Here is a 25,875-nt window from a genome sequence, read left to right on the forward strand (position 1 = left end):
TGGTAGCATGGTTTATTATTGGTTTCACGCTTAACATGTCGCCCCTTTAAAGCCCAACGTCTTCCACTCCCCTCCCCCCCAAGTCCCATCGTTGGGATAAGAAACGAGCACGTGGCTGGGGGCCGTTCCAACAACGTCTTGGGCACGGCACGGCTCGGGTTTCTACTGACCGGTAGGAAACGCAGCAACCCGCGCGCGCACGAGGCTTTAACCACCCCCACTGACCCAGCACGAGGAGGGCCCAACCCCTGGGCACACACGGGCCAAAAGTTGGGAACTGACGGGCTCGAATTCGGTTCCAATAATCGTTCAGCCCACACCGGCGCCGATGTCCTGCGCATTCCTGACGATGTTCGCCGTTGTTTTGTATCCGTGCCACCGTTTCATTCCTATGTTTTGTGTGTTTTTTTGCTTTTGTATTATTTATTAAATTAACTCGGCATATATTTGTATGTATATTTATGTACTTTATATACAGACAAACAAATCATAATTAATAACCATAATCATAATAATACTTATACTGTACACTGCGTGCGGGAAAAATAAGGTATCAGTCGCTCGTGTTTGAGGTTTAAATACCAAGATAATGAATTCGGAATGCGCCATGTTAATTGTACTTGAGACAACACGAATAGGATACGGAGTATTGTCGCTATTGCAGTGTCTATGAACACATTTTTTCCGAGGTGTTGGTTATGGTGTATATACGATATACAAGTTGAACATTCGACTCACGTAACAAAGCACGTGTTCATCACTTGTCCCATCACCAAAACTCGACGACAAAACAAAACTTGGTCTCATCCTGTGTGTGCATATATGCTTTATGTACAAGGGTCCACTTATATATACATATATTGATATATGCATGTATTCATATGCAAATATGCATATCGAGCATTGGTCATATACAGACTTCCAGTATATATGCATATATTGGTATATGCATGTATAACTTTATATATGCACATGCAGATATATTTACTGTTTATCAATTTACACACGCTCACATATATAATAGATAACGCATATTATAACCCACAGGTTTGTTTGAGCACTTTATAGTTGATACAAGAGGACTGGTCTCATGACGCCGGGCACACCTTACAAATAACGAGTTATATACTTCACCGGTTAACTTATTGTCGTCGATTAAAACGAGTGGCCACGCGGTCCTCACGTGCCCCTTCCGTTTGTGACGTGTCAACGGACGGCACGTGGAGGGCTTCAAAGACAAAGATCCCCCGTATAGCCTTTAACAGACTGTAGGGGCAAGTGCTGTTCGCGAGCACCTATGAAGGCCGGCACGGCGCACGAGGGGTGGAGAGGCCCGCACCAGGTAGTCATTTGAGGCTGAGTCGACCTAGGGGAAGCCCAGGACCGGTTCAGATAATCGTCACTGGTGTTGGCCGTGAGCGAGAATCGAACTCAGGTCGCCGGGTTCGTAGCGAAGGGTGCTAACCGCTAGACTACCGTTTCGAACTCGCGCACAAGTGGGTTTGTTTGTTGTGATGGTGGGCAAGGGTTGGCATTCGGATGACATTATCGTTGCATAAAAATATATTTATAGCCTACGGGTAAATGTACATACAACTCGCACTCACATTCCACGTGTATTGAACGACCCCCCTTACACAACACCCCCCCCCCCCCTTATACACACAGCACTTACATGCACGAGAGACCCACGCTGGCAAGGAGACACTGACAACTCGACAAGGGAGGCGGGTCGTGGGGGTAGGGCTGGAATTTCTTTCGGCTCAGTTGGGTTTTCAAGGTGTCTGGCGAGTGAGAGAGAAACACTGACGGATGACAAATGCGCGTTGAACTTCTTAAGGACACTGGCTCGCGATGTACGAATAAGTTGCGTGCGGTCAAAATCACTGCCCTTGTGTTTGTTTGTAAATTGTCAGCTCTCGCAAGATCTCTCTACTGGAGTGGTTTTTGTTGTTGTTCGTAAAGGCATCCTGGAAATATGTACAACGCGAGGTGTGGATACATGTGTCCAAACTGTATATGTATGCGCATGCATTTGTACACACGCACACACGACGTTTGTGTGTGTGTGTGCATCGTCGCAACGACACGTAGGTATATTCACGTACACCATATAGACACATTGTATACACAAATGCACATGTACATATTCACGTGTGAGTCTCATACACATGTACATCATTGCATCGCACTAAAGCAATGCAGGTTTTTTTTTTAATATCCCGTGGATAGGAGCTGTTATTCGTATTATTATTATTCGAGAGATAATTCACATTGTTTTACATATTCACCAATGGACAGCCAGCACACACTAAGTTGCGTTTCGTGGGGAAATCGACACAACTGCGCGTACGTAACGTCACGGTTATTAATCGTCTCGAAGAGGGGGGGTGCAAACATTTACCACAATTTCTACACCACCAACCACCACTACAAAGGGCCCGACACACGAAGGCTATATAATGCACGTGTTGTAGGATACGAATAGAATATTATTTTATCTTTCAGCCGATGAATTACCCGTCCAGTCCCTGCAATAAAAAGACAACGGTGTTTATGCGCTTGCGGTGAATGTGTGCCACTCGAAAACGGACTTGCTGGTAATGATAATAATGAAATGCAAAGTTGGCTAACCAGGAACGCTTTTCAGTCTTTCAACTCCAAAAGCAAATGTCAAAAATATGTGTGTGCTTCATCTATCATCCTCACCACCACCATACGAGTACGCTACGAGTGTGAATGACCGTATTCACCAATGTTAAGGCGCACTACTCCCCCCTCTGTAGTTGAAAATAAAAGTTGCACAGGCTGTGAATGATGATTGAAGAGTTGTGTGTGTGTGTTTATACGACGTGATTTGTATACGTTTATTGACACCGGGCACACGTTTTGGTCGGGGGGAGGCGGAGGGGGGGAGGGAACGCGTCTTATTTTCGAGTGCGTCTTATAATCCAGAGAATACGGTACCTGCACGGACTCTGTGTTCACTTGGGTGTACCAGGGCCAGCCTTCCAGCAAGTGGCACGAATGAAAGAAAACGTCTCACCACGCTTGTCATTAACGACGTCTTCTTCACAGAAACGAAATGCCGGGTAGGTGTGCGGTTTCAAGCACCCGATCTTATTATTCAAGAAAGGAGAGACGGGGCCGATATATCTGTTGATGTGCGCGGCTTCGAGATGAAAAAAAATTGGAACAATTGCAATTGTAGCAACTATGAGAGTATCAGTGGCATAGTTGTTAGCGCAAACGTTCTTAACATTTGCTGCAGCCTTGCGCCCCTTTTGGTTGTCAATCGTAAAAAAAAAATACATAGGTTTGATGAAACAAGCAGTTGCACGTGCCTAATTTGTGTTTCGATTTACTTTATAAAATCAATCCGGCTATCTCTCGCACCCCCAGGATTAATGCAACGCGCCACTTTGCTGGTGAACTTTTGAGTCACGGCTAACATCAGTGGCGAGTAATATCTGAAGTGATCCTTAAAACACCATCCCCACCCCTCCTCCAACCTTCACGAAACCGCACTGACCAGAATGGCGAAGTATGGCCAAACAACCCCCATGACTCAAGTGGCATGGGGAAGGTCTTTATAAAAAAGAGGACTAACCAGACGTTGTAAAAAATAATTCGAAGATTTGGTTTTGCAAACTCAAGTTTAGAACTGGAAACATAAACTGAATTGTACCACACGTACCGTTCATAAAAAAAAAACATTCGTTAATACTACCTTGGCCTTAAGTGGAGGGGGGGGGGGGGCGATATTCATAGTAATAGTCAACGTTTTAGACGATCGCCTTCTTCATAGCACAAACATGATTTACGTGTTATTGGCGAATGAGTCACCACTGACAAATAACTTCTTAACTATTAAACTATTTTGATTTAAGCTATTTTTTATTTTCCCAGGTAAAGCTCTCTTTTTCAAAGTAACCTGATCACAAATGATAGCTCAAGGAAGTAGCTTATCACGTGGACATTTATAGCAGCAAACACTTCTAAACGCATGTTGATTCTGAATGTGGAAGGAAAACCGGAAGAGCGGAGCAAAATCCACGAGACCACGGGGAGAACATTCAAACTCCAAATATACAAGCGTCAGGGGTTGGGAATGGACCCACGACCTCATGTATACCAGGCGAGGTATTTAACACCTCACTAACATGACGCCCCAAAGAGCCTTGCCCGAAATAAAGTGACCGAACAAGATACATATAATCTTCGCAAAGTCACTTTTTTTCCAACCAATCAATCATCAAATTGTTTTTTTTTTGTGTGTGTGCTATGAAGGAGGGCCATTGCCCCAAAACTTCTCTCATTATATTTATATTTTACATTGACGAACGTGCTACCTTTCTTGTGCATCACTGATAATAATTTGACAGCGGTGCACACCATCACCAGATTCATGGTCCTGTAACACGGATTCCGTGCCACGTGTCGCGCGCACGTTGAATGCACGCGCTGGTCAGCAGGGGGCGACAATTGATAGAAAAATCTCGAATCTCCTGTATTGGATTAAAAAAAACCGAGTCGTATGTACCTGTATACGGTATGGTGAACTTATTTCACACCGTACGTAGCCAACCGTGCTCATCGGAGGTGCGGGGGAAGGACGAACAAACTAAACACAAAAAAATCAGTTCGAAAGAGATGAGTTTTCAATCTGGATGATTTAAAAGTGCATGGCCCCAGGTGGCTTCCGAATAACGGAAGGGAGAGCGTTCCAGACGGCCGCAGAAGCGCACCTGAAAGGGCGCGATGCAGTGGCCGCTTTTGTTCGATGTCTAGCGAAAAAATAGTTAAATAGTCCTGATGTTGGACACAGACATCCATAACCATACGAGCACAATGCACTGGTGAGACCCACCTGCAGCTCCGTAGCATAGGGGGGGGGGGGTACCCCCACCCCTGCTGAAGGCTCAACTCCTCTAAAATTATTGGGAGCCAAATTATAAATAACAACAAATGCGGTACAATAGTTCTCCATATTCATGGAGCGTGAGAGTTGGCGCAGAATGCATGACAGACAACCGCGGGTCATAGTACTGTATCACTAATTCTGTTCAGCGGTTAGGAATTTCGTTCGTTCAATCAGATTCAAAGTATGTATTCATACTGTGGGAATCCGATGGGCTATGAAGCTCTTTTGTAAAAGGTAGTCGTAAAATACGTCCAGCTTGTGAGCTGCCCGCAAGTGACAACATCCTCTTAAAGGCGAGGGTTAAAGATGTAAACGACGCTGATCGTTCGCCTGCCCTACTCAGCAGCAACGACGGCGTCCCTCCAGTATACAAACGTCACTCAAGGCTTTGTCTGTCGCCAATTCACGCGGTCACGTCCCTTCTTTCATCAACCTGGGTCAGTCCCGGAAATGCTGTTCCATGGGGGTGGGTGGGGGTGGGTGTAATAATGCTGGCACTCCACATCCATCTCGCTGTGTTGTGTCCTCGTGACACTTGTGTTGTTCTCGGGATTACGGGAATATACGGTGCACAATAATATCAGCCATAGCTCGTGCCTCTCTCGCTTGCGCTGATAATCGCCACTCAAAGCCAGCCTTGGCGGCAGCTTTTTCAACAAAATATAAAGTGAGAAACTAAGCCGTGCTCATTGTCCCGCGATTGTATTTGAAGAGGGCAGCGACTTGGGCGTAGAGCCTCTCTCTCCCTCCACGGGCAGCCTTCCCAATGTAATTCTGGCAGCAGAGAGACGTGACAGCGTGTACGGGGTCCATCGTAACGCAGAGTCGGCGATGAGGCACCAGAATGACTTTGGACGAGGTCAATAAGAACCAACATGCCTAAACCGCATATATATATTGCACCCATGGGGCACGCATGTATATATGCCGCATGCTCATCGCGCACAAATCCGCAGACTTTCCCCCCCCCCCGACCCCCGCTTACAATTCACGGAGGCACTTGGACAATGAAATAAAAGTACCCTGGCCAATTTCAGCAGACGGGTCACAAGGAGGTTCTGTATGATTATCATATTTGTTATAATTGTTATGACTATGCTTGCCGACCCAAGAAAACCTCACCGAGTGATAAAGTTTTCCCCGTTGGCGATAATTTTTGAGAAATTTGCGGTGCAATTTTCGAATTTTAGACCACGTCGCCGGCACACAGTGGCCAAACTCTTACGAATGGCGCCACGGGATTGTTAATGGGCGCCGTGAAGTGGGCAGTTAGGAAGTCGTCGAGTTTAGAAGTCTCATAAACCCGCAGTATTAAACTATTCAACTATACTATTCCGACTGCTTGAATTTATGAAAATAGGTTTTCCCCTTTTTTTCTGGCAACAAAAGGAGGTCCCATGATGTAGATACTTTAATTTATTTTACTCGGTAAGGCTCACTGAGCTATACAGCTCTTCTCCAGAAGCGACTGGGGCCACAAATGATAGCTCAACGAAGTGGCTTATCACGTGGACATTTATAGCAGCCAGACCACTCTAAATTGCACGTTTCCAAACGTGGAAGGAAACCCCGTAGGACCCGGAGAAAAATCATACGCGACCACGGGGAGGAGAGAGAGAGAGAGTCATGCAAACTCGAAATATACAGCAGCAGGCGTCAGGGGTCGGGATCGGGATCGAACCCACGACCCTTCTTGTATACCAGGCGAGGTAGTTGCCATTTCGCCATCGCGAACGAACTACCGCTGGGCTGCGTTTCACCGCCCTTACAGGTGAACACACAGAGAGAGCGGCGATGCCGAGCACTCATCCGCCACTCCCTCCGTACTATTCAACTAAACCTCTCCTAAGCCTCTCCTCCGCCCGCCGGCAATCAGCTTCGACGCCGCAAAGCATCGCCAGGTCGATTTCCGTTGTCATGCAGTTGGCGGCGATTTGTTCGCGTCGGTGCAACAAACGAAAAGCAGTTGATCACAAACGTGGGCTTTCGCGACAAAAATAGTCCATAATGAGAGTTTTTTTTTGGTGGGTTAGATCGCGTAAATGGTGTGTGTTTACTCTCAAACACACCGGTGTGCTGTACTAGTAACGAATTGGCACGTTTTGTTTACGCTACAAACCTTACTAATTGGCTTTGTCGGGTGGTGGCGGTTTTAACGACACATTTTTATTTTTTTAATCTACGCGATCTAACCCAACAAAAACCTGCATTATTGAAAAACAAACCCAATGACTGTACGCGTCGTCGGCTCGTCTTGATCGGTCGTTTTGTAACCTCCTGAAAAGTGCCAACCAACGTGTCCATTCGTAAGCCTCTTTGACAGATAATCACAAATAATAGGGCCGGCTTATGGAAAAGCACCGTACAGTAATATATAGCAAATAAAGCATGGTATATATCCATAAATTGTACATTATGTGTGCATATGCCTTATTATACATGGACTGTATATAGACAACCCGCGAGTCACGTCCAAACTTTATATACTCACCGTGTCAAGCGGCCTCTGGAAACGATTAATAGCACTGCGCGTGGCTGATTGCTGGAGGCAAGTGAGTGGTCTTTCTCGAAATGCGTTCAAACGTTTAATTAACGTCACCGTCAATTCCCGTGCAGTTATTTTTTTTTTAAAGGCGTGCCTTTTTGTCATTGCGTTGTTGTTCAAAGTGGGCACTCCAATTAGTCCGCAGTCACTTTAATTGGCCAGGGTTTTGGGGCGCGTTTAACCACCAGAGCCGGCGAGCAAAGGAAACCTGCCCCTCCCTCCCTTCATCATGCGGCTTGGTCAAGGTCAAGGTCAAATCTGTCCGGTGATGGATCCCAGCCCCCACGGCCAGCCTGGCAGAACATAATTCTGCATGCGCTTCCTTCCACCAAAACTCTTCGCCGATGGTACAGCATTTGGCTCGGCTCTAGAGGGCTCCCGCGATTGACTGTGCGATGGCTACTCAAATTTGGAACGAAACAAGAAGACCAACAGGCAGGGTGACTTACTGATTTTCTCAATCACTTCACCCCGAAAACTATTCACTGACCGGTCGTTTAGTTATTTATTTCAATTCCAATTAAGATAACAATCGACGCTGGTACTATACTAGGGGCGCTGTTATCTGCAAAAGAACCGTTGTCCTTAAGTCACGGTATTTGAGATGGCAAATGTGAAATCGAATAAACCCAACGTGGGACCTTCAGAGGTGATGTTCAATCCACCAGTGAGTTAAGGTTGCCTGATGTAGTTATCTGCCTTTGCGGTGGACGCTCATGTATAACGGATACACCCACAGATATCCTACACTGCGAGCTAAGTCTTTATAAAAAAAATGGAAACAATTGATGATCAAATTCTTTTTAATTTAAAGATAAAAAATGGAGCAACTTTTCAGCATCCTTCCTCTCCGAGTCCACAATGTCGCTCTGCCCCGTGGCTTCCTTAAATCGTTACGATGCAGAACCTTTGTTAATCCTGGAGGAAAAAAAATCCGATGATCTATGAAGCACTTCATCACGGATATCTGAATTCGAGCCATTCCTCACACTTTGCCCGGGTTGCGAGCCCCCGCACGGCGACACGTGCTGCCGCAGCGAAGCGACGCCCAACGTGGCCACGTCTCAGAATATTTACTTGTCCTGGAGAAATCCGATAAGCTATGAAGCTCTTTTTTTTTACATATGTCCATTAGTTTCGTCGGGGGGTGGGAACGAGTCCTGGCGCATTACCCTCGGGCTTGCTTTGGGCTGCATTCTAAAGCAGGGAAATGTGTAGCGACAGCTTAATTTCCTATCGATCTCCGCCGCAGCCGCACTAAACGATGGGATGGTGCGGGCGGGCGGGGTGGGGGGGGCGGAGAGTCGGCGGTTTTTGCGGGTGCGGAGCGATTGCGTGCGGGAGGGGGGGAAGAGATGCCTCGCTGCTCAAAGATTAAACAGAACTTTGCCGGCAACTTGGACCAATCGATGGCGCCCCAGGGAAATTAACGAGACTGCTCGTGGGAGAAATCCCTCCAGAGGGGGCAGACCCCACGGCCACTAATCAGCAACAAAAAAAGGGGGGGGGGAGCGACCGCTCCACCCTTGGTGGATGATTATGTTTACATTCAAGAGCACGGGGCTCATCGTGACTTTCAAATGACGGGCGTCTTCATGAACCACGTGGGTGGCTCAGCTGAGCGTGCGGTTGATGCCCTATCCTCATCACGCTCGACGCTGCAACCCATGTCTCACACTGCAGTCTGCGATCCCAAATTCAGTCAAACCATCCCTTAACATAACAGTGGCTGGCGTGCGCGCGGGCGTGGCAATGCTATGGCGCCGTAAGTACTCACGTTATCAGATGGACTGCATGTTATTTTATTTCGCAAAAAAAATCGTTTGCTTAAAATCACTATCGAGAAATCCCCACCAAAAAAAAAACAATCGCTTGTTTAGGTCTTTGACAAAGTAAAGCCTGAGCTATTGCAACGCAATATGATGGCATCTAAATGTGGTGTTATGGCAAAAGGGGCATTGAAGAGATCACCACTGCCACTCGCGGGTGGCGAGGTGGGGCGCAGTGGTTTGCGCATCGCACCATGAACCCGGCGACCCGAGTTCGAATTCCCTTCCACGGCTGCCAACAATAGCGAACGATGTTCAGAACCGGCACTGGGGCCTTTTCCTTCACCAAGCCGCACTGACCAGCGTGGTGAAGTATGGTCAGACAACTCCATGATCTTCTCGGTTCTTTCGGTAAAGTCACGTAGAATGGAAATAATAAAATAATAAAAATTAAACATAATAAAATAATTCTCACGACGTTTCGGCCACACAGACCTGTTCTTCACCTGAGGACGGCTGCTTGCGTTGTGGCCGAAACGTCGTGAGAATTATTTTATTATGTTTTATTTTTATTATTATTTTATTATTTCCATTCTACGTGACTTTACCGAAAGAACCAAGAAGATGAATCCCTGCAGTCACGAAAGCTTTAAATCGAAATTTAACTCCATGATCAACACGGAGTTGGGGGTGTCCTTCATTCAGTGGTGGATTGACATCAAATGAGCACCACTGGGTGTGGAAGCCAAGGGTCCTTATCCTATGGATAAACTGGTCCTCGTCAAGGAAATGTGGAGTTTGCACCACGTACAGAAACGAGAAATGTTTGGCGAGCAGACCAACGCTTATTGATGTATTGATTCAAATTAATTAAATACGTTTGTTCATTTGTTTAAGAACCTTTAAACTTAGGTTTAGAAGTTTACATTTAAGGTCGGTCGCCTTCTATCGCAGGCTGCTTTGTCGGTCATTTTCCCCCAAATGAATTCCAATTGTACCACCAGTATCGCGCCATGAAACGAATCCATTGGGAAATCTCACAGAGCGGTGCATAGCACCGCGTGTCCAAGAACGGACATGGAAGATATTTTTCACAGCATTTCTCCATTTAATTTTTTTCCCAAAGGCATTCTTTTAAATCCTTTACGCAGTGAGTCAGGGGGTGGGGGGGGGGGGGGTGCTCGTGTTAGTGGGGGGGGGGGGGGGTGCATTCTCCCACGCACTCTGCTTGACGCGTGGCAGTCCCAACGTCTCGGAGGTGGAAATGAAGTCAAACTTAACTGTAGCCGTGACGTCGTGGCCTTGCATCAAGACAGACACGACGAGGCATCCCGTGAAACGAATCCCCGCTCGCGTCCACCTCACCCCGCACCTCCGATTAGCACGGTTAGCTACGCGCGGTGCGAAAGAAGTTCAACGTACGTACGTAAACGAGGTGAAATCACACGCGGCGTTGCCCGTTGTGCGCCTACACTTGGCGTGCACATCGGACGTGTACACAGCACGCGGATGTTCACGGTCACGCTCGCTCAGGAGGTCGGCAACCCAATGTAACGAGAAGAGACGTTTTTGTTCGAGCTCGGTAAAACAACGACAAGAAACAGACCTCGACATCCCAAGAGGCGCCAATGCAGCAGCGTTAATCGCGAGACGACTGGCCCTTAATAAATAACGTCTCGCGAAGCGGTCGCTTTGAGGGCCGCACGCGGCATCTGTAGCGTCAGGTTTCCCCATCCCCTGGCGCTAAGCTGAACCTCGCTTTCAGAGGACGTTGTAGTTAGCTCTTTGCCGACGTCACTTCTCGGCCCAAACAAAAGAAAAAAACCTCGCGCGTCGAACGGTAGTACCATTTTTACAACAAACCAAAAAAGCAACTTGCTTTTAATAAATATCGCGTGGCTTAAATGTCTCCGTCACGTCCGTCCGCAGGCTCGTTTGCTCAATTAAAACCGGAATATGTTCATGTTATGTTGTTGAGCGTTTGTATGCTACGCACAGATGAGTGAATTTGTCCTCTACGTTTAACATCGTTTAAAAATTTCTTACACGGAGATGGAGGGGTTTGCAAGATCAATTTCAGGCCCTTTCGGAAACAAATATAGTGCAACAGAAAAAAAAAGTGAACGCAGATTTACTGCGAGCAACGAAAAGCGTTACAGTGCAACAGAAACATACGAACACATTCAGGGAAGAAGTACCTGTGATGTGTACCCACGCATCTCCCATTATTGTACGTTAGTTCAGTTTTTTTTTACCATTCATTAAAACTAAAATAGTTTTTTTTCAGATGTCTTTTTGTTGTTGTTGTTGTTGTTTAGTCCTGCGAGGTTTGAGAACGGCAAAAGCTGTTGCAGGCATCTGTGCTGAGCTTGAAAAGTTCATTATTCCGTGGCGTACGCTATGATATAACGGGTCCCAAAAAAATCATAACGGGTGAAGAGCATTTAGCAGGCATCACGCGCACACTCAAAAAAAAATACCCGCTGTCAACATAAACCCATTAATCACCATCTCGCTCGAAACCTCTAATTTCCTCTGCCAACCACCATCAGCACCACCACTACCACCACTCATCGATCGCTTGAAGGCCATTGAGGCGATGGAAAGGGTTAAAGAGAGAGATTGGTGGGGGAGGGATGGGGGACAGGGCCCTACGGGCTCCGTCCAGTCGTCGCCGGTGCTCCGGGCGGACCGCGCCGTGCGGCGTGGGCCCACGCGCGGGGCCCCTACACGGTGGTGCTGATGCTGGAAGAGGAGGCCTTTGGTTTGGGCGCGACGGGCAGCGGCGGCGGCTGCGGCTGCGGCAGCGCCGGGTGAGCGGCGTGGGCGGCGTGCACGTGCATCGCGTGGTGCCGTCCGTGGTGGTGGTGCAGCGCGTGCTGCAGCTGCAGCTGCTGGTGGTGGGCGTGGTGGTGGGCGTGGTGGTGCGGGTGGTGGTGGTGGTGGTGCTGCTGCTGTTGCGGAGGTGGCGGCGGAGGCGGATGGTGGTGGTGGTGGCGGTGGTGGTGCGCGTGCGCGTGCTGGTGGTGGTGACACAGATGCTGTTGCTGCTGCTGCACCGCAGGCTGCGGCGACGTCGATAGCTGCGCTTGGGAAGGCGGCGGCCCGTGGTACTGCACCAGGTGCTGCGAGGGAAGAGTGGGAGGAGGAGCGGGCAGGGACAGGGGTAACGGCAGCGGCGGTGGAGGCGGCGGTGGCGGCGGAGGTGGTGGAGCCGAGCCCATGGGCACCAGCACCCCGGGACCCGCGGCCACCTGGGCCGCACCAACCGCCACGTCGCACTTGTGCAGCTGCAGCTGCTGCTGCTGCTGCAGAATTTGCTGCTGCTGCTGCAGCTGCTGTTGCTGCTGCGTCACCTCCACCGTCACGGTGGTCACCGCTGCCGAGACCGAGGCTGGGACCGTCTGCTGTTGCGCCTGCTGGTGGTGGTGATGGTGGTGGTGTCCTCCTCCTCCGTGGTGGTGATGGTGGTGCCTGGCAGAGGACGATGACGACGGCACATTGCCCTGCGGCACGGGCGTCTTGGCGCGCTTGCCGCTGAACAGCGAGCCGAGGATCGACGCGGAGCCTGGCACGGGAGTCGTAGTTCCGCTCGACGATGTTTGTGCCACCTGCACGGCAACCGGCAGTGGCGGTGGCTGCTGCTGCTGAACCTCTTGCAGCTGCTGTTGCGGCTGCTGCTGCTGTTGCGGCTGCTGCTGCTGCTGTTGCGGCTGCTGCTGCGGCGGCTGCATCTGCTGCTGCGGCAGTGGTTGTATTTGCAGGCTGGAAGGCCGCTGAGCTCGTATTGAAGTCCGCCCGCCACCTTCACTGCCCGAGTAGGCCCGTCGAGCCATGTGCGGACTGCCCAGCATGGAGCCCTGCTGTTGCACGCACAGACGCGCGCGCACGCACACCAACGCACAGCCGTCACGGCACCGACGCAGCCCTCGGCATCGCTGTCCAAATCCTCGCGACTCGCCGAAGCATCATCGCTACGGAGCCCCGGGCCTGCCAACTCTGTGGGCGCATTTGAAGGCTTTCACCCGTCCGCATAAGGCCCCCTTACACGTTGGGATAGTAAGACTCGTAAGTTATGAGTCAAGGAGTCTTACACGGGTTTGGAAATTTGGTGTGGATCCTATTTAAATAATGGCGATTCTTTGGCCATCTCTGAGCGACCAGAACTGAATTCTCATGTTGGTAGGAGGAGGGTCTGTTTGAGAAAGCAGGGCACAGCTGCCGACATTTGAGGCAGGTATCTCATTGTGTAATTCTGCTCGAGATTCTACGAGCGATCGGGTTAACGCACGGCCGTGGCAACGATGATAAGAACCACAACGGAAAAGTTGATTTTCGTTGAAGATCGCACCAGATCCTTGCCCCAGCGGTCTCGCGCGTGCGTTTTGATTTCGAAAGCTGCGGCTTTAAAATAAAAAAAGCGATGCCCATTAAATGGGTTCTGCGTTACTCGCCGAGAGGGTAGCCAGAGGAGAAATAATCTTTCCGCTTTTAATTAGCACAGCATGCGGCCACACCTTGATGATGAATGAAATTAGATTTTTTTTTACACGCGGATAAGTTTTTTAAAAATCTAAATTGTTATTGTTATTCTCACACGACCAGACAGCGAATGCTGATTGGGAATAAAACGATGAGCCAATTGCATCGAATTCCTCGAGCGAAATTTACTCCTTGCTTCACGCTTCTTTTACATCGTAAACTCGGGCGGAAAAAAAAATTACATCGCATCAGATATTATTTTTATGCAACTGACCACAGGTGTGGGGGGGGGGGGTTCAGGGGTCAGGGGTGGGGGGCCGAGGGACGAGGGACGAGGGGGGACACAACAGATGTCGTCTCAGGAGCGCCGCAACGCGCTGCCGCAAGCCGTCGTGCGGGGCGCAGCGGGTGCCGGCGAGGAGAAGGGCGACGAGCGGGTTGGTCGCAAAGCCGATTCCTCGCAACGTTGGGGGGAGGGGGCGGTGCGGTTGACAAGGTGTTTAGGGTTTGAAGCCGAGGCTTGTCATGCAGATGACGGTGGGAATAAAAGCAAACACAAGTAGACTCCGCTGTGTGTCTCCACGTATCACGCAATTATGTTTAAGTCCATCGGCCTATTGCCTTATATAAAAAAAACAGTTTATATTAATAATGAAGAGCAGTTTATATTTCCTTTTACCTATAATTTTCCACAGCAACGCATAGCGAGTTGGTGTGTAATATGGCATTTTAGAATCGAATAGGGTCCCGTATTTGTAAAATGGAACGCTCTTGCCAATGACATCTGGTAATCCAGCAGCATGCACTAAACAAGCCTGAGTCTGCTGATGAGGCCAAGAAAGTCGAAACCGCTGTTCTAGAGTTTGCTCCCTTAAGCAAATGCTGCTTGATAATTTCGTCTGGAAAGCCAACGGAAGGCCGCTGGACCAAACACACATTTTAGTTCGTGTGGAGACACAGAACGGAGCTCTGCTTATGTTTGCTTTTACCCAAAACGCACCACGGCAACACGGTGAGTTTGTGCTGGGACAACAGGCAGGCTGCAGGCAGGGTACACGAAGAGTGTGAATCACCTCCAATTAGCACGGTTGGCTACGTACGGTGCGAAAGAAGTTCAACGTACATTGTAGATTCCCTGACAATGCAATCCTTATGTTTTAGCAATCTATTTGGCACTTAACTCGATATTTTCCGGGTCGTTGGTAGACCGGAGTAAGCGGCACGTGACGTAGTAGTCAGAGCCCACAGCGAGAGGCATACTGGATGTGGTGCACTGGGTGCAGCCGTCGGGTTGCGGAAACTGTTTGCCGCTAGACCCGGCTCAAAACGAGGCCTTGAATTTTACAGCATGCGTGTAACGCCCGTTAGACGCGGTGCGTGAGGCGCTCACTATGGGGTCCGTTATGGGGGGGTCAGTTAACGGGAGGTCCAAGACAATGGAGCAAACCACCACCAAAACCAGACGAGGCAATGAGGCCGGAGCGAATGAGTAAACGAACGTGAACAGGCAAATAGAGAGAGCAAGCAGAGAGAGGCTGGGAGCGCCAGCGAATTAAAAATACATCACAAGGACAGTAGCAAGCACGTATCAGCAGCACGAGCCACAACTCATGCTCCATAAACCATCTTCAGCAGACCGTGCTGGCATGTCTGCAAAATGGAGTTGCGCTCCCCTCTCCTCCGCTCACGACGAGAGGGATGTCTCGGCGAATTGTAAACAGCGGCTTGCGAGATGCGGTCTGCGTTTGTCAAATTGCGTCTCGTTATCGAGAAAAAAAAATCTCATTACTGTTCTCAAATAATCCCGCCTTTATTGAAAGCGTAAAATGTCACCTAATGATCGTTTTACTAAAAATGGTAGCATTGTAAAATTAGGAGCTTGATTTTGGGATTTTTTGTTGCAAATAAGCAACACTTATTCAATTGCCTCAATGTTGTTATAGCCAGGAAATTTAGAATGCATTGTAGATTACACCAGAATGATAAGTAAGAAAAAAAACAACAGGATTTTTTTGTTCACATTTAAACATAACATTTTAGGAGTTGGGCTGTTACGTCAACGCAGTGACCCGAGCTGGTGTGGAATGTCAGGTGTTTAATAGTGAAACGGAATTGCCAGATGCCGCAGTGGGGAATCGAACCGCTGGAGTGTGCAAACGAGCTCAGGGTCGAGTGGGACAGGTGTTAGGGCCACTCACAAATTAGGGGCACAAAAACGGGCGGCTTGTCGCACGTGACGTTATTGCTAACCGATCGATAAACAAGGCGCATGCAGAATAAAACACCCCCACCCCCTCCCAGATCTCATTCTTATCCCAAACAAAAAAAATTATTACATTTTGAAAGACTGCCAGAAAACGTCCCCGAAATTCCCACCGGTTTATGGGTTTGCACAGCGAGCCGCGATGGTACGCTCATATTTACATTCTCAACAAGGAGGCATGGGAGGGGGGGAATGAATCAATAAAGTTTGTACGCAAGTGGCGCGTAAATCAGCCGGCGATATGAGTCGGATGTGCAGCCTCGGCTGGTCATTAAATTGAAATAAAAATGCTTTTCTCGCAAGCCTCTGCTGTCCCTCCCTTGAATGAATTTATTCCAAATGCAGTTGCCAGGGTGAAGCTTCGCCTCAGGCCGGGAGTTCGGACTCGTGGACTGCGGAAATGTAGAGGTCACCTGACCACAGTTTGCCCATCCGACTTGGGTTTGCCGGAGTGATGGTTTAGACAATCCGGTCCGTTTCATGTGCAAAGTCGGTTTAAAGGATTTGTCAAAATGATTTGCAAAGAGGGCCGAATGTTGACCACAATCTATACATTTTGTGAAACGCTTCCACCACAAACGCGATGCACTGGAAGTTTGAAAGTTTGTGAAAAGTGTCGTTGAATTGCACGATGGGAAATAATGCGCAATCCGCCAGCACCTTCCCAGTGAATCTTCCCCAGAAGTGTTTGTTCAAACGAGGCCGCCCACTGCAAGTTTCCTCTTCACTGGGCATCATCAGCAGGCTACGAGCTCTTAAACGAATGGGAATTTTCAAAAGGTATTCTACATAATGCGCATTCAGTGGATGGCAATATCAACAATAACAAAGATATACTTCTTACATTTTAAGTATTTGTCTGACTCGAAATGCAAAAAATATGGCTGGTATTTGTCCAAATGCAGAGGAAATATGAATATTCCACGCACTCCTAGCATATGTATTGTGTTTATCTCAGTGTATAGATCACATTATATTATATACACGTGCATGTATATAATTATCATATGTGGATTGTCTTTTCGTATTTGTGAATATGTTTAGATAAGAACTCAGACTGGTTTTGAAAAGTGAATCGACCCATGAACTGAAATATATTGTTATTTATATGTGCACAGACACAATTGAGTTCTGCCATTGTTAAATTTTGCGATCAGTTACGATCGCTGTAGAAATCGAAAAGTCAACTTAGAAATTGAACGTCTATGTGAACATTGTCTTGCCTTTATGTTTCATGAAATACAAGGCGGCGCTATTTAAACATTCTCCCTAAGAGCAAAAATAAACGAATTTTTCGTGCTCAAGAAAAAAAGTTCATGTTAATTTAGAACTGACAAGCCCTCACTTATATCAAAGGAGTGTCCAGGGACGTTTGAACAAAAGAGGCATTGCAAGCCCTCCCACAACTTAAAATGTTGTGCGAGCGCATGAGTGACTCATTCTGAAATTCATTATCAGGGGCGGCATGGCCCCGTTTAGACCTTGCGAGGCCGACCAGCGGCACATTACGGGATACACACTTCTCCCAAGCTCTTGCCCATGGCTACGCAAATTAACAACACAATGGAGTCCCCGGCATAAATTATCCACTCCGCCTGAAAACAGGACGGAGCATACGGGCAGGTGGCAGCGCCGAGAGCTTTACCCACTTGACGTGATTCGCGAAAAAGAAGCGACATCTGCGCCGCTCGCCGTGGCAGATCGAGCGTGGACACTTTGCCCAGGCCGGTTTCAGCGCTGAAACAAACTCCCACTGGGGGAGGAGCAGTGGAGGAATTCGTAATCGGGACTCTCCGCTCGTGGCGGCAGAGCAACTTTGCGTTGAGAGACTGGCTCCTAGCGACGACTCGGCCACGACTGCTGAGGTCGTGCCGCGCCACGTGAGCCAGCAGCGGTCGGACGGCACTCGTGTGGTAGATTTGAAGCTTTCGTGAGTGCAAGGATTCATATTCTTGGTTCTTTCGGTAAAGTCACGTAGAAGGGAAATAATACATTAATAAAAATACAACAATAAAAAATATCACGACGTTTCGATTGCACAATCAATCATCATCAGGTGTGAAAACCACAGCAAGAAAATTGTAAAATTTGTATTATTTTATTATTTCCCTTCTAAGTGACTTTACCGTAAGAACCAAGAATATGAAGTTGCAGTATTTGCTTCACGTAACCGAGAAACCGAATGGATAAAACGTACAAAAAGACCATCGGCGCGAAACATCACGATGGCTACGAGGATCATCTTTTCGTCCCGACAACTGAGACACTCCGATCGACGCAACCGGGCAGAGGTGGGCACTTGTGGCAGGTGGGAGCGGAGGCAGCCAAGACACACGGTGTTACGATGCAGAGGGCCACAGACATGCAGCAACAAGCCACACAGTCCACAAGCCATGGCAAATAACCAAACCATCACGACCACAGCAACGCCACAACACCATCACCACGGCAAGAAGTAAAATAAAACACGACACACACACACGCACGCGAGGCGCCCACACAGTCACGGCTGTAAGGATTTCGGCGGCGGGGCTGATCATGACTCTGGCGCTGTTCATCAAAATCGAATTCTTCGAGCACCTTTAATTAAAGAAAGAGACGTGAGCATTGTTGTTGTACGGAAGAGGAAACTGCTTTCAGTAGCACAGATACATGGATGGGGATTTTGTTGTTGTTGTTGTTAGAAATATGGCGCGAGACATCAAATGTTCAACTTGTACGCATGCCGCTACTGCATGCTGAGGTATTTTTTTTAAAGCCCTTTAATTGATAACGTTTGAGTGTTCTTATGTGCATACCCATCATTGATGACCGATAGATATTTTCTGTATTTTGAATTGTATTTCTTGAAACGGTGTAGAAGACAATACTGTGCGTCTATTTGCCTGTGATTCTCTCCCCTCACATCGTGACACTAAGATTACGAAGAAATTATGGCAGGTTGAAAGGAGTTGCGACATTTTGAACTGCGTACACCTTTTATCCTTTTGCGTAACTCAAATTTTTACGGATGCATTCGTTAAGTTTACTCGTGAAGCGCTCCGTGACAATTCCATTGTGAAGGGCGCCGAGTTACATGCATGCACGCACGTACGCTGAACTTCGTTCGCACCGTACGTAGCCAACTGCCCTAATCGGTGGTGCGGTTGAAGGGCAAACTAACTGATGTGGTGTGCGTTTTGAATTTTTCTTTTTTTCTTTATTAAACGTCACTCAATTATATCGCGCGACCGTCCTGGTTTTAAGCGCGAGATTTGTTCTCGCCCGACGCCCTGGAAGGTGGAGCCCGTCCCTTTACGGCCGAGACTGCGTGCACGCGCGAGTCAAACACGAGCAGCAGGCGGCACACCAAGCAGGGCCAAACGTCGCCGAGCGATCCCGCCGCTTACTTACTTCGATGTTGCTGTCTAGGGAACCGGCACTCCCCCTGCGACCACGCTTGCCTGGCCCGGTACATACGCACACAGCGCGCACGCACGCGAGGGGACACAGAGACGCAAGCGTCCAGGCGGCAATACACCGATACCAAAAAATAAACACGCACAAATCGAGACCGTACGCCGTAGAGGAAACGGGATCCTGGGAGATTGGGAACTTCAACACTTTTGGATGACACGGCGACGTCTTATTCAGGAAGGGAACATCTTTCAGAAGGTTTCATGCTGTGCGCGGTGAGCGCGTTCGTAGCGCAGCAGCGGCAGCGTAGTGGTCAGCGCGCTGGGCTCTGAACCTCCGCACCTCCGATTGGCAAAGAAGTTCAACACAAGCTTCCGTCATCAGGTGGGACAACCATAGCAAAAAAAAATTTTACTGTCATTTTTTTTGTTTTTGCTGTGGTTGTCCCACCTGATGACGGAAGCTTGTGTTGCCTCCGAAACGTCGTGATTTAATTTAGTTATTTTTATTTTCACCTACGTGACTTTACTGAAAGAATCAAAGAGTATAGATCCTTGCAGTCACGAAAACTTCAAATCTAGAAGTTCAACAGACATACATACAACCCGGCGGCCAGAGTCTGAATCCCGCTCACGGCCGCCGACACCAGTGACGCTTATATGAACCAGTCCTGGGCCTCCCCTAGGTCGACTAGGCCTCAAATGAGTACTTACCTGGTGCGGTGCGTAGACATCGCCACTTCGGAGACAAATGACGGCGGCAACTGTTTTACACGATAAAAAACAAATCGATGCTCGGAGCCGCTTTTTGAGAAAGAGCGATAAAAAAAAATAGAATACCCGTTGAATTATTCATAACCACGATCTTGCATTTCGAGCAATGGACCCCGTGATAACAGTGCAAGAAATCAAAGGAGCCGAAACATCACAGAGAAAAAAATGCAACCCCTGAGCAAAAAACAAACCAAAGGGAGTTGTGGCAAAGAAGGTGCGGAGGAGTACGAGGCAGGCTTGCTGCCTGGGCACGAAGCGTCCGGTATTTTGTGGGCAATTCCCTCCCTGTTTTGTTCAGTGGATGGCAGCGCGACAAGCAAAGAGCTTCTGCAGCTCCGTGTAGGCGACACACACTCAAGCGATGCACCCACAGCACTGAACACAACTGACGTGGTCGTACAGGAGGAATCCTTCAATAGTGCGTGTGTGTATGTACCCGGACAAGTGTGTGTGTGTGTCAACGTGCACGTGTGTGTGTGTCTGTGTAGTGGGGAGCGATAGTGTAGCGGTTAGCGCGCTGCGCTATGAACCTGGCGACCCGAGTTCAATTCCTGCTCACGGCCAACACCAGTGACGATTATCTGAACCGGTCCTGGGCCTCTCCTAGGTCGACTCAGCCTCAAATGAGTACCTGCTGCGGTGTGTAAACATCACCACTAGGGAGACAAAGGCGGTCGGGCGTGGTGCTGGCCACCCACCCCCTCGTGTACCGTTGCGGCCTTCATAGGTGCTCGCTAACAGCACTTGCCCCTACAGTCTGTTAAGGCTATACGGGGGATCTTTATCTTTGTCTTTGTAGTGAGGAGCGGTGGTGCAGTGGTTAGTGCATTGCATCACGGACCCGGTGACCCGAGTTCAATTCCCACTCACGGCCAACATCAGTGATGAATATCTAAACGGTGCTGTGCCTTTCCTGGATCGACTGAGCCTTTGATGGAGTACCTGGTGGGTATAAGGAAAGACTCTGGTAGGCATTTTCACATTTGAGTCCGGGACAAAGAGCCCGACAACACGATTGGCTATTGCCACCTGAAGAAGTCATGGCTCAGAGCTACGGGAAGAGGCACAGAGGCAGAGAGATGAAGTGAGAGGGAGACAGAGGGACAGGCGGAGAAGACACGTGGCAAACTAAGGAGGCAGACAGGAATATAGCGAGGGACACAGGGTGAGGTTGATACAGACATAGAAGTGAAGACAAAGAGACAGAGAGAGATAGGTAACAAGGAGAGGGACAGAGAGACAGGATGACAGAGAGAGAGAGAGGGAGACAGAGTGGACAGGCAGAGAAGACACGTGGCAAACTACAGAGGAGACAGACAGGCTGGCAGGAATATAAAGCGTGAGATTGAGACAGAGACACGGATAGGAAGACAAAGAGACAGAGAGAAATAGACAATAACAAGGAGAGGGACAGAGAGATGGAGAGGAACAGAGAAAGTCGGCAGTTTAATGCAAAAAAATACAGATCAGCTTCAAATCCAGATTGAAGAATACCTCGATAATGTATCCGGCGTCGACTAAATATTAAATGGTGCTCCTCGGTGCAGCTCTGCTCTTAATGAATAATGTTTAAATGTAAAATACTTAAACGGCAAAGATGTAAGACCATAAACGAACAGACATGGTTATCCATTAATTCATTCATGAGTCATGTGCTGAATAATTAACACATCTGTGCTATTACTAATTGATTCATTTTCAACACTGGTGCATTATGTAAATGTGGCAGTCTCACCAGGCTGCTAATGGGAAGAGCAAACTTTCAGTAATTTCATGTAATGCACACACTTTGCACACAGCAGTCAATTTGGCTGTCGCACCGACTCAAAAACCCTCTCATTGTGAATAATTCTCTTGGATATTTGTGAATGAATGGACACCGTGCGATTTAGCTGACGAACTCACAGGGACAGCTGCAAAGACGACCCGCGATGAATTTCACAGTTTCTAGCCTCGAAGTTCTTGGCCTTCCAACAATACGGCGTGACGTTTTTCCACGCCCCACCGTCCCAGCTCTCGTAAATTAAAAACGTTGAACACGGGAAGGTCTGGAGGGGGTCAGAGACCCGGTTGGCATGGGGTTTAAGGGCCACAGCGGCGGCGGCATAAGCCAAATTAAAATATAAATTAATCCTGGGACCCGCTCACTAAATTGGATTGCTCAGCGACTCCTATCTATTTATTAACTTTAATGGCTTTCCCGAATGGATCGCTGGATTTTTCTCCTGAAATCTCAATCGAACCCTTATTTGAAAAGAGTCATCACCGACCCCTGACCCGCGCGCGCTTCGCGTTTTCTAAATCGGGAATATTACGGGGCGGAATTAAACGAGCACGAGCCGGGGGTCTGCACCGCTCGGAGGCCGGACGCCCACCCAACGGCGACACCGCCGATGGAACCGACAATCCACTCGCTTGCTCGGAGATCATTTTGACGACATCAGTGGAAACTCCGGCGGCCTTCACGTGGACTGCCACGCGCTTTTTTTTGTTATTTTTCTCGATCGGCTGACAAGTTGGTTGGGCGTCTGGTTTTTTCGGGAGATGTCACGGAAAATGAAACACTGCTTGTTACCTGTTGCCCTCGCCACATCCCGCGATAGCCCCACGTGCACCGTGGGGGTAAAACGCACGGCACGTTCAAAGCGGGGGAGCAGCGTGGTCTGTCGGTTGCTGGCGCGTTGCTGACGGCGCTTGTCGGCAGAGCGAAGGGTAGGGGGGGGGGTTCTGCGTTTGCAACGATGAGGAAGCTCCACAGAGGCCGAATTTATTTTTTCTATAACCGAGCGAGAACTCAAGAGGGCGCGATGAGTCTCACTTGTACGTGTGTATGTTGGGACTTCTTTCGCACCGTACGTAGCCAACCGTGCTAATCGGAGGTGCGGGTGGGGGTAGGACAACAAACTAAACACAAAAATCGATTCTCAAGAAATTCGTTTTCAATCTAGATGTAGAAGTGCATAGCTCCAGTGGCTTCCTAATTTTGGAAGGAAGAGCTTTCCAGACGGCCACAGAAGCGCACCTGAAAGCACTTGGCCCGCGGCCTTAGCCAATGCTACGGCAATGTGCGAATGTACTTATAAACTATTATACTGGTAGGAACCCACTGGTTCCACTAGCCCACAGGGGATTATTGTGTCCGTCCGTCCGTCGTGCAGGGAGGGGCTGGGTGTGGAGGGGAGGGTGGAGCTGGGTGGAGAGGGTGGGGAGGGGCTGGGTGGGGAGGGTGGGGAGGGGCTGGGTGGGGAGGGTGGGGCTGGGTGGGGAGGGGCTGGTCACTCCGTGGTGCCCTTATAAAACTCAACGTTTAACCAACTCACGCCGGCTTGTGCCCGCCCTCACAGTCGGGCATATTTGCGTAATACACCACGCCGCCGTTGACCCTGGCCATTGACCGAGCAACCCAACGTTCCTACCAGCTCCCTCCGCAGCAATGTGTTTATTTTACCAGGTAAGGCCCACTGAGCACTGTATAGCTCTTTGTCATAAGCGACCCGGCCACAAGTGATGGCTCAACGAAGTGTCGTCTTATCTTGTCTACCAGCCAAATACTCTCAACGCGTGTTTCTAACGTGGAGGAAAAAACCGAAGGACCCAGAAAAAAATCCACGCCACCAAGGGGAGAGAGACACTGCAGAGTGCGCAGATCCGCAGCAGTCATTACACCCCGAGCCAATCGCTGGCCATTCGTACTGAAGGCCCCTTGCTCATTACTGTCCACCTCGTGATACCGAGAGGATTCAATTTAGAGGCAAGTTTGTTTTTACCCCAAAAATGCATAAAAAATGTAAATGTAACCACGTGATGAGATGTTAACTTGGGGGAATGATGCACCTTTAATCTAATCACAGCGATAAGACATTACAATACATTAATTTAAGTGCCCTTTCTTAAGTACGGGCGTGTGTGCAGAATTAGTACGCAAGGGACTCTGCTCTTGTTTAATGTAAATATCGCCTGCGGTAAGATTAGCACGTTATACATCCAGGAGCTGCAAAGAGGTTTTGACAGCGACGGGGATTGCATTAAATGCGGCAGAAGTGAATAATTTCACACGCAATTTCACGGACGTGCCGACGACGTTCAGTGCTGACAAGGCCACTTGGAATTGCTTTTCCGACTGCTGATATGGAACCCCACGCCTACGATAAGCCGCCACGGTCACAGCCACAGTATTCCCAAAGAGTTGTTTTGTCGATTTACTCGACGCAATGTCAACATGCTTTCCGAATTAATGTTGCTGAAAATAACTTTACGCTGTTACTCGCCGTCGCTCTTAGTCAGATACAGAGGGGGATGGCGCGGAGGCTGGATGTTATCTCCCTCGCCTGGTATGCGGAAGGTCATGGGTTCGATCCCAACCCTGACACCTGTATACTTGGAGTTTGCGTGTCTCTCTCCCCGTGATCGCGTGGAGATTTCTCCGGGCCCTCTGGTTTTTTCCTCCACTTTAGAATCAACGTGAATTTAAGAGTATTTTGCTGCTACTATAAATTTCAACACGATGATAGACATACATATATTTTGCAGAGGTACAATAACAAAAAATCGGCCTTCCTGCAGATTTTGCGTTTGACAGAGTCGCCCCTCCTAATACGCCGGGGGTTTCTTGGAGCACCATCGAATCGTCACACCTCTTCGTTAAAATAAGAGAACCCGCCCCCCCCCCCGTGGCAGCTGTCCCTGTGCGGCACAGGGTAACTCGCACCTGGCCCTGCAAACGGCCACTGGCTTGTCAGTACATGGGCGATGGTTTCTGCCCTGAGTGTAATCCCAGTCGAGGGATTTAATTCAATCATGCCGAGTCAAGGGCCGAGCCGAATAAGTTTCGTGGCCACATTTGTTATTTTCTTGTGACCAACCCAAAGCAACTCAATCATCGCCCCCACAACCGCTTTGTCCGTGTCTTAGCGCAGAGTTGCGCATCGAGGAAGTGTTTTTTTGCTACTTCTGGTTAGCTCCACCACTCACACCAGGATTGCAACAACCAATCGCAGCTTTGCAAATTTTTGTCACGCGGCGAAGGAGGACATCGCCACAAACTGCCGAGCAGACCGATGCCACGAGAGCGGAGTCGGTCTCTCTGCCGTTCGCAACCAGTTGCGGAGGCACGAGCGATTCAGTTGCAAGCAACCACGTGCGCAACTGATGGCCCAGGCGGTGGACCCGGCTCAAGGCTGCACTGAACACGCGGCGCATTTAAAGAGTAACAATTTAATCGACCGCTCAAAAAAACATTGAACTGAGCACGATTGCTTCAGACACTGATCAATAAGCGTTTAATAATAATCGACACGGAAATCAAAGGCCCTGACAACCGCGGCAATAATTCAGCGGGAGACACCGGCTATTCACGAAGGAGAGACTCGCCGAGTTTTCGAGAGCAGAATACTCAGCTGCGTAGATCCGGTGGCAATCCTGCTAGCTGCGCTGACTCCCTTATCCCACAGGTACCCGTCCCATTGCCCTGCAAGCGGGCCTGCCTCACCTCGCACGTGGGCGCACTCGCCGCTTCACGCGACGCGGCTCGCCGAGCCTGCCTCGGCAGGCCGCTGCGATCGTACGACGGCGTCATCGTCGTCGCACGATTACCAATTAGGGGGGCTGCTGCATCGAATTTGTTTGGCGACGTGACGTTGGCAAGTGGGGACACGAGCTGCGGAGAAGGGCCATTGCCCGAAACGTCGCTGATTATTTTGTTTTTTTGTCATTTAAGGCCACAC

General features: G+C 49.0%; 1 protein-coding gene across 1 annotated transcript in view; it reads right to left on the reverse strand.

Moving 5' to 3' along the window:
- LOC133356785 (IQ motif and SEC7 domain-containing protein 1-like) overlaps nucleotides 1–25,875 on the reverse strand; it is a 75,133-nt gene continuing 49,258 nt past the window's right edge. The window contains 2 exon segments of the mRNA XM_061574464.1: nucleotides 1–13,101; nucleotides 19,377–19,426. Coding sequence (XP_061430448.1) covers nucleotides 11,965–13,101; nucleotides 19,377–19,426 — 1,187 coding nt within the window. The 3' untranslated portion in view covers nucleotides 1–11,964.

This window comes from Lethenteron reissneri, chromosome 55 (genome assembly GCF_015708825.2).
Source record: "Lethenteron reissneri isolate LAM-NWPU_2019-01 chromosome 55, ASM1570882v1, whole genome shotgun sequence".
NCBI classification, from domain to species: Eukaryota; Metazoa; Chordata; class Hyperoartia; order Petromyzontiformes; family Petromyzontidae; genus Lethenteron; species Lethenteron reissneri.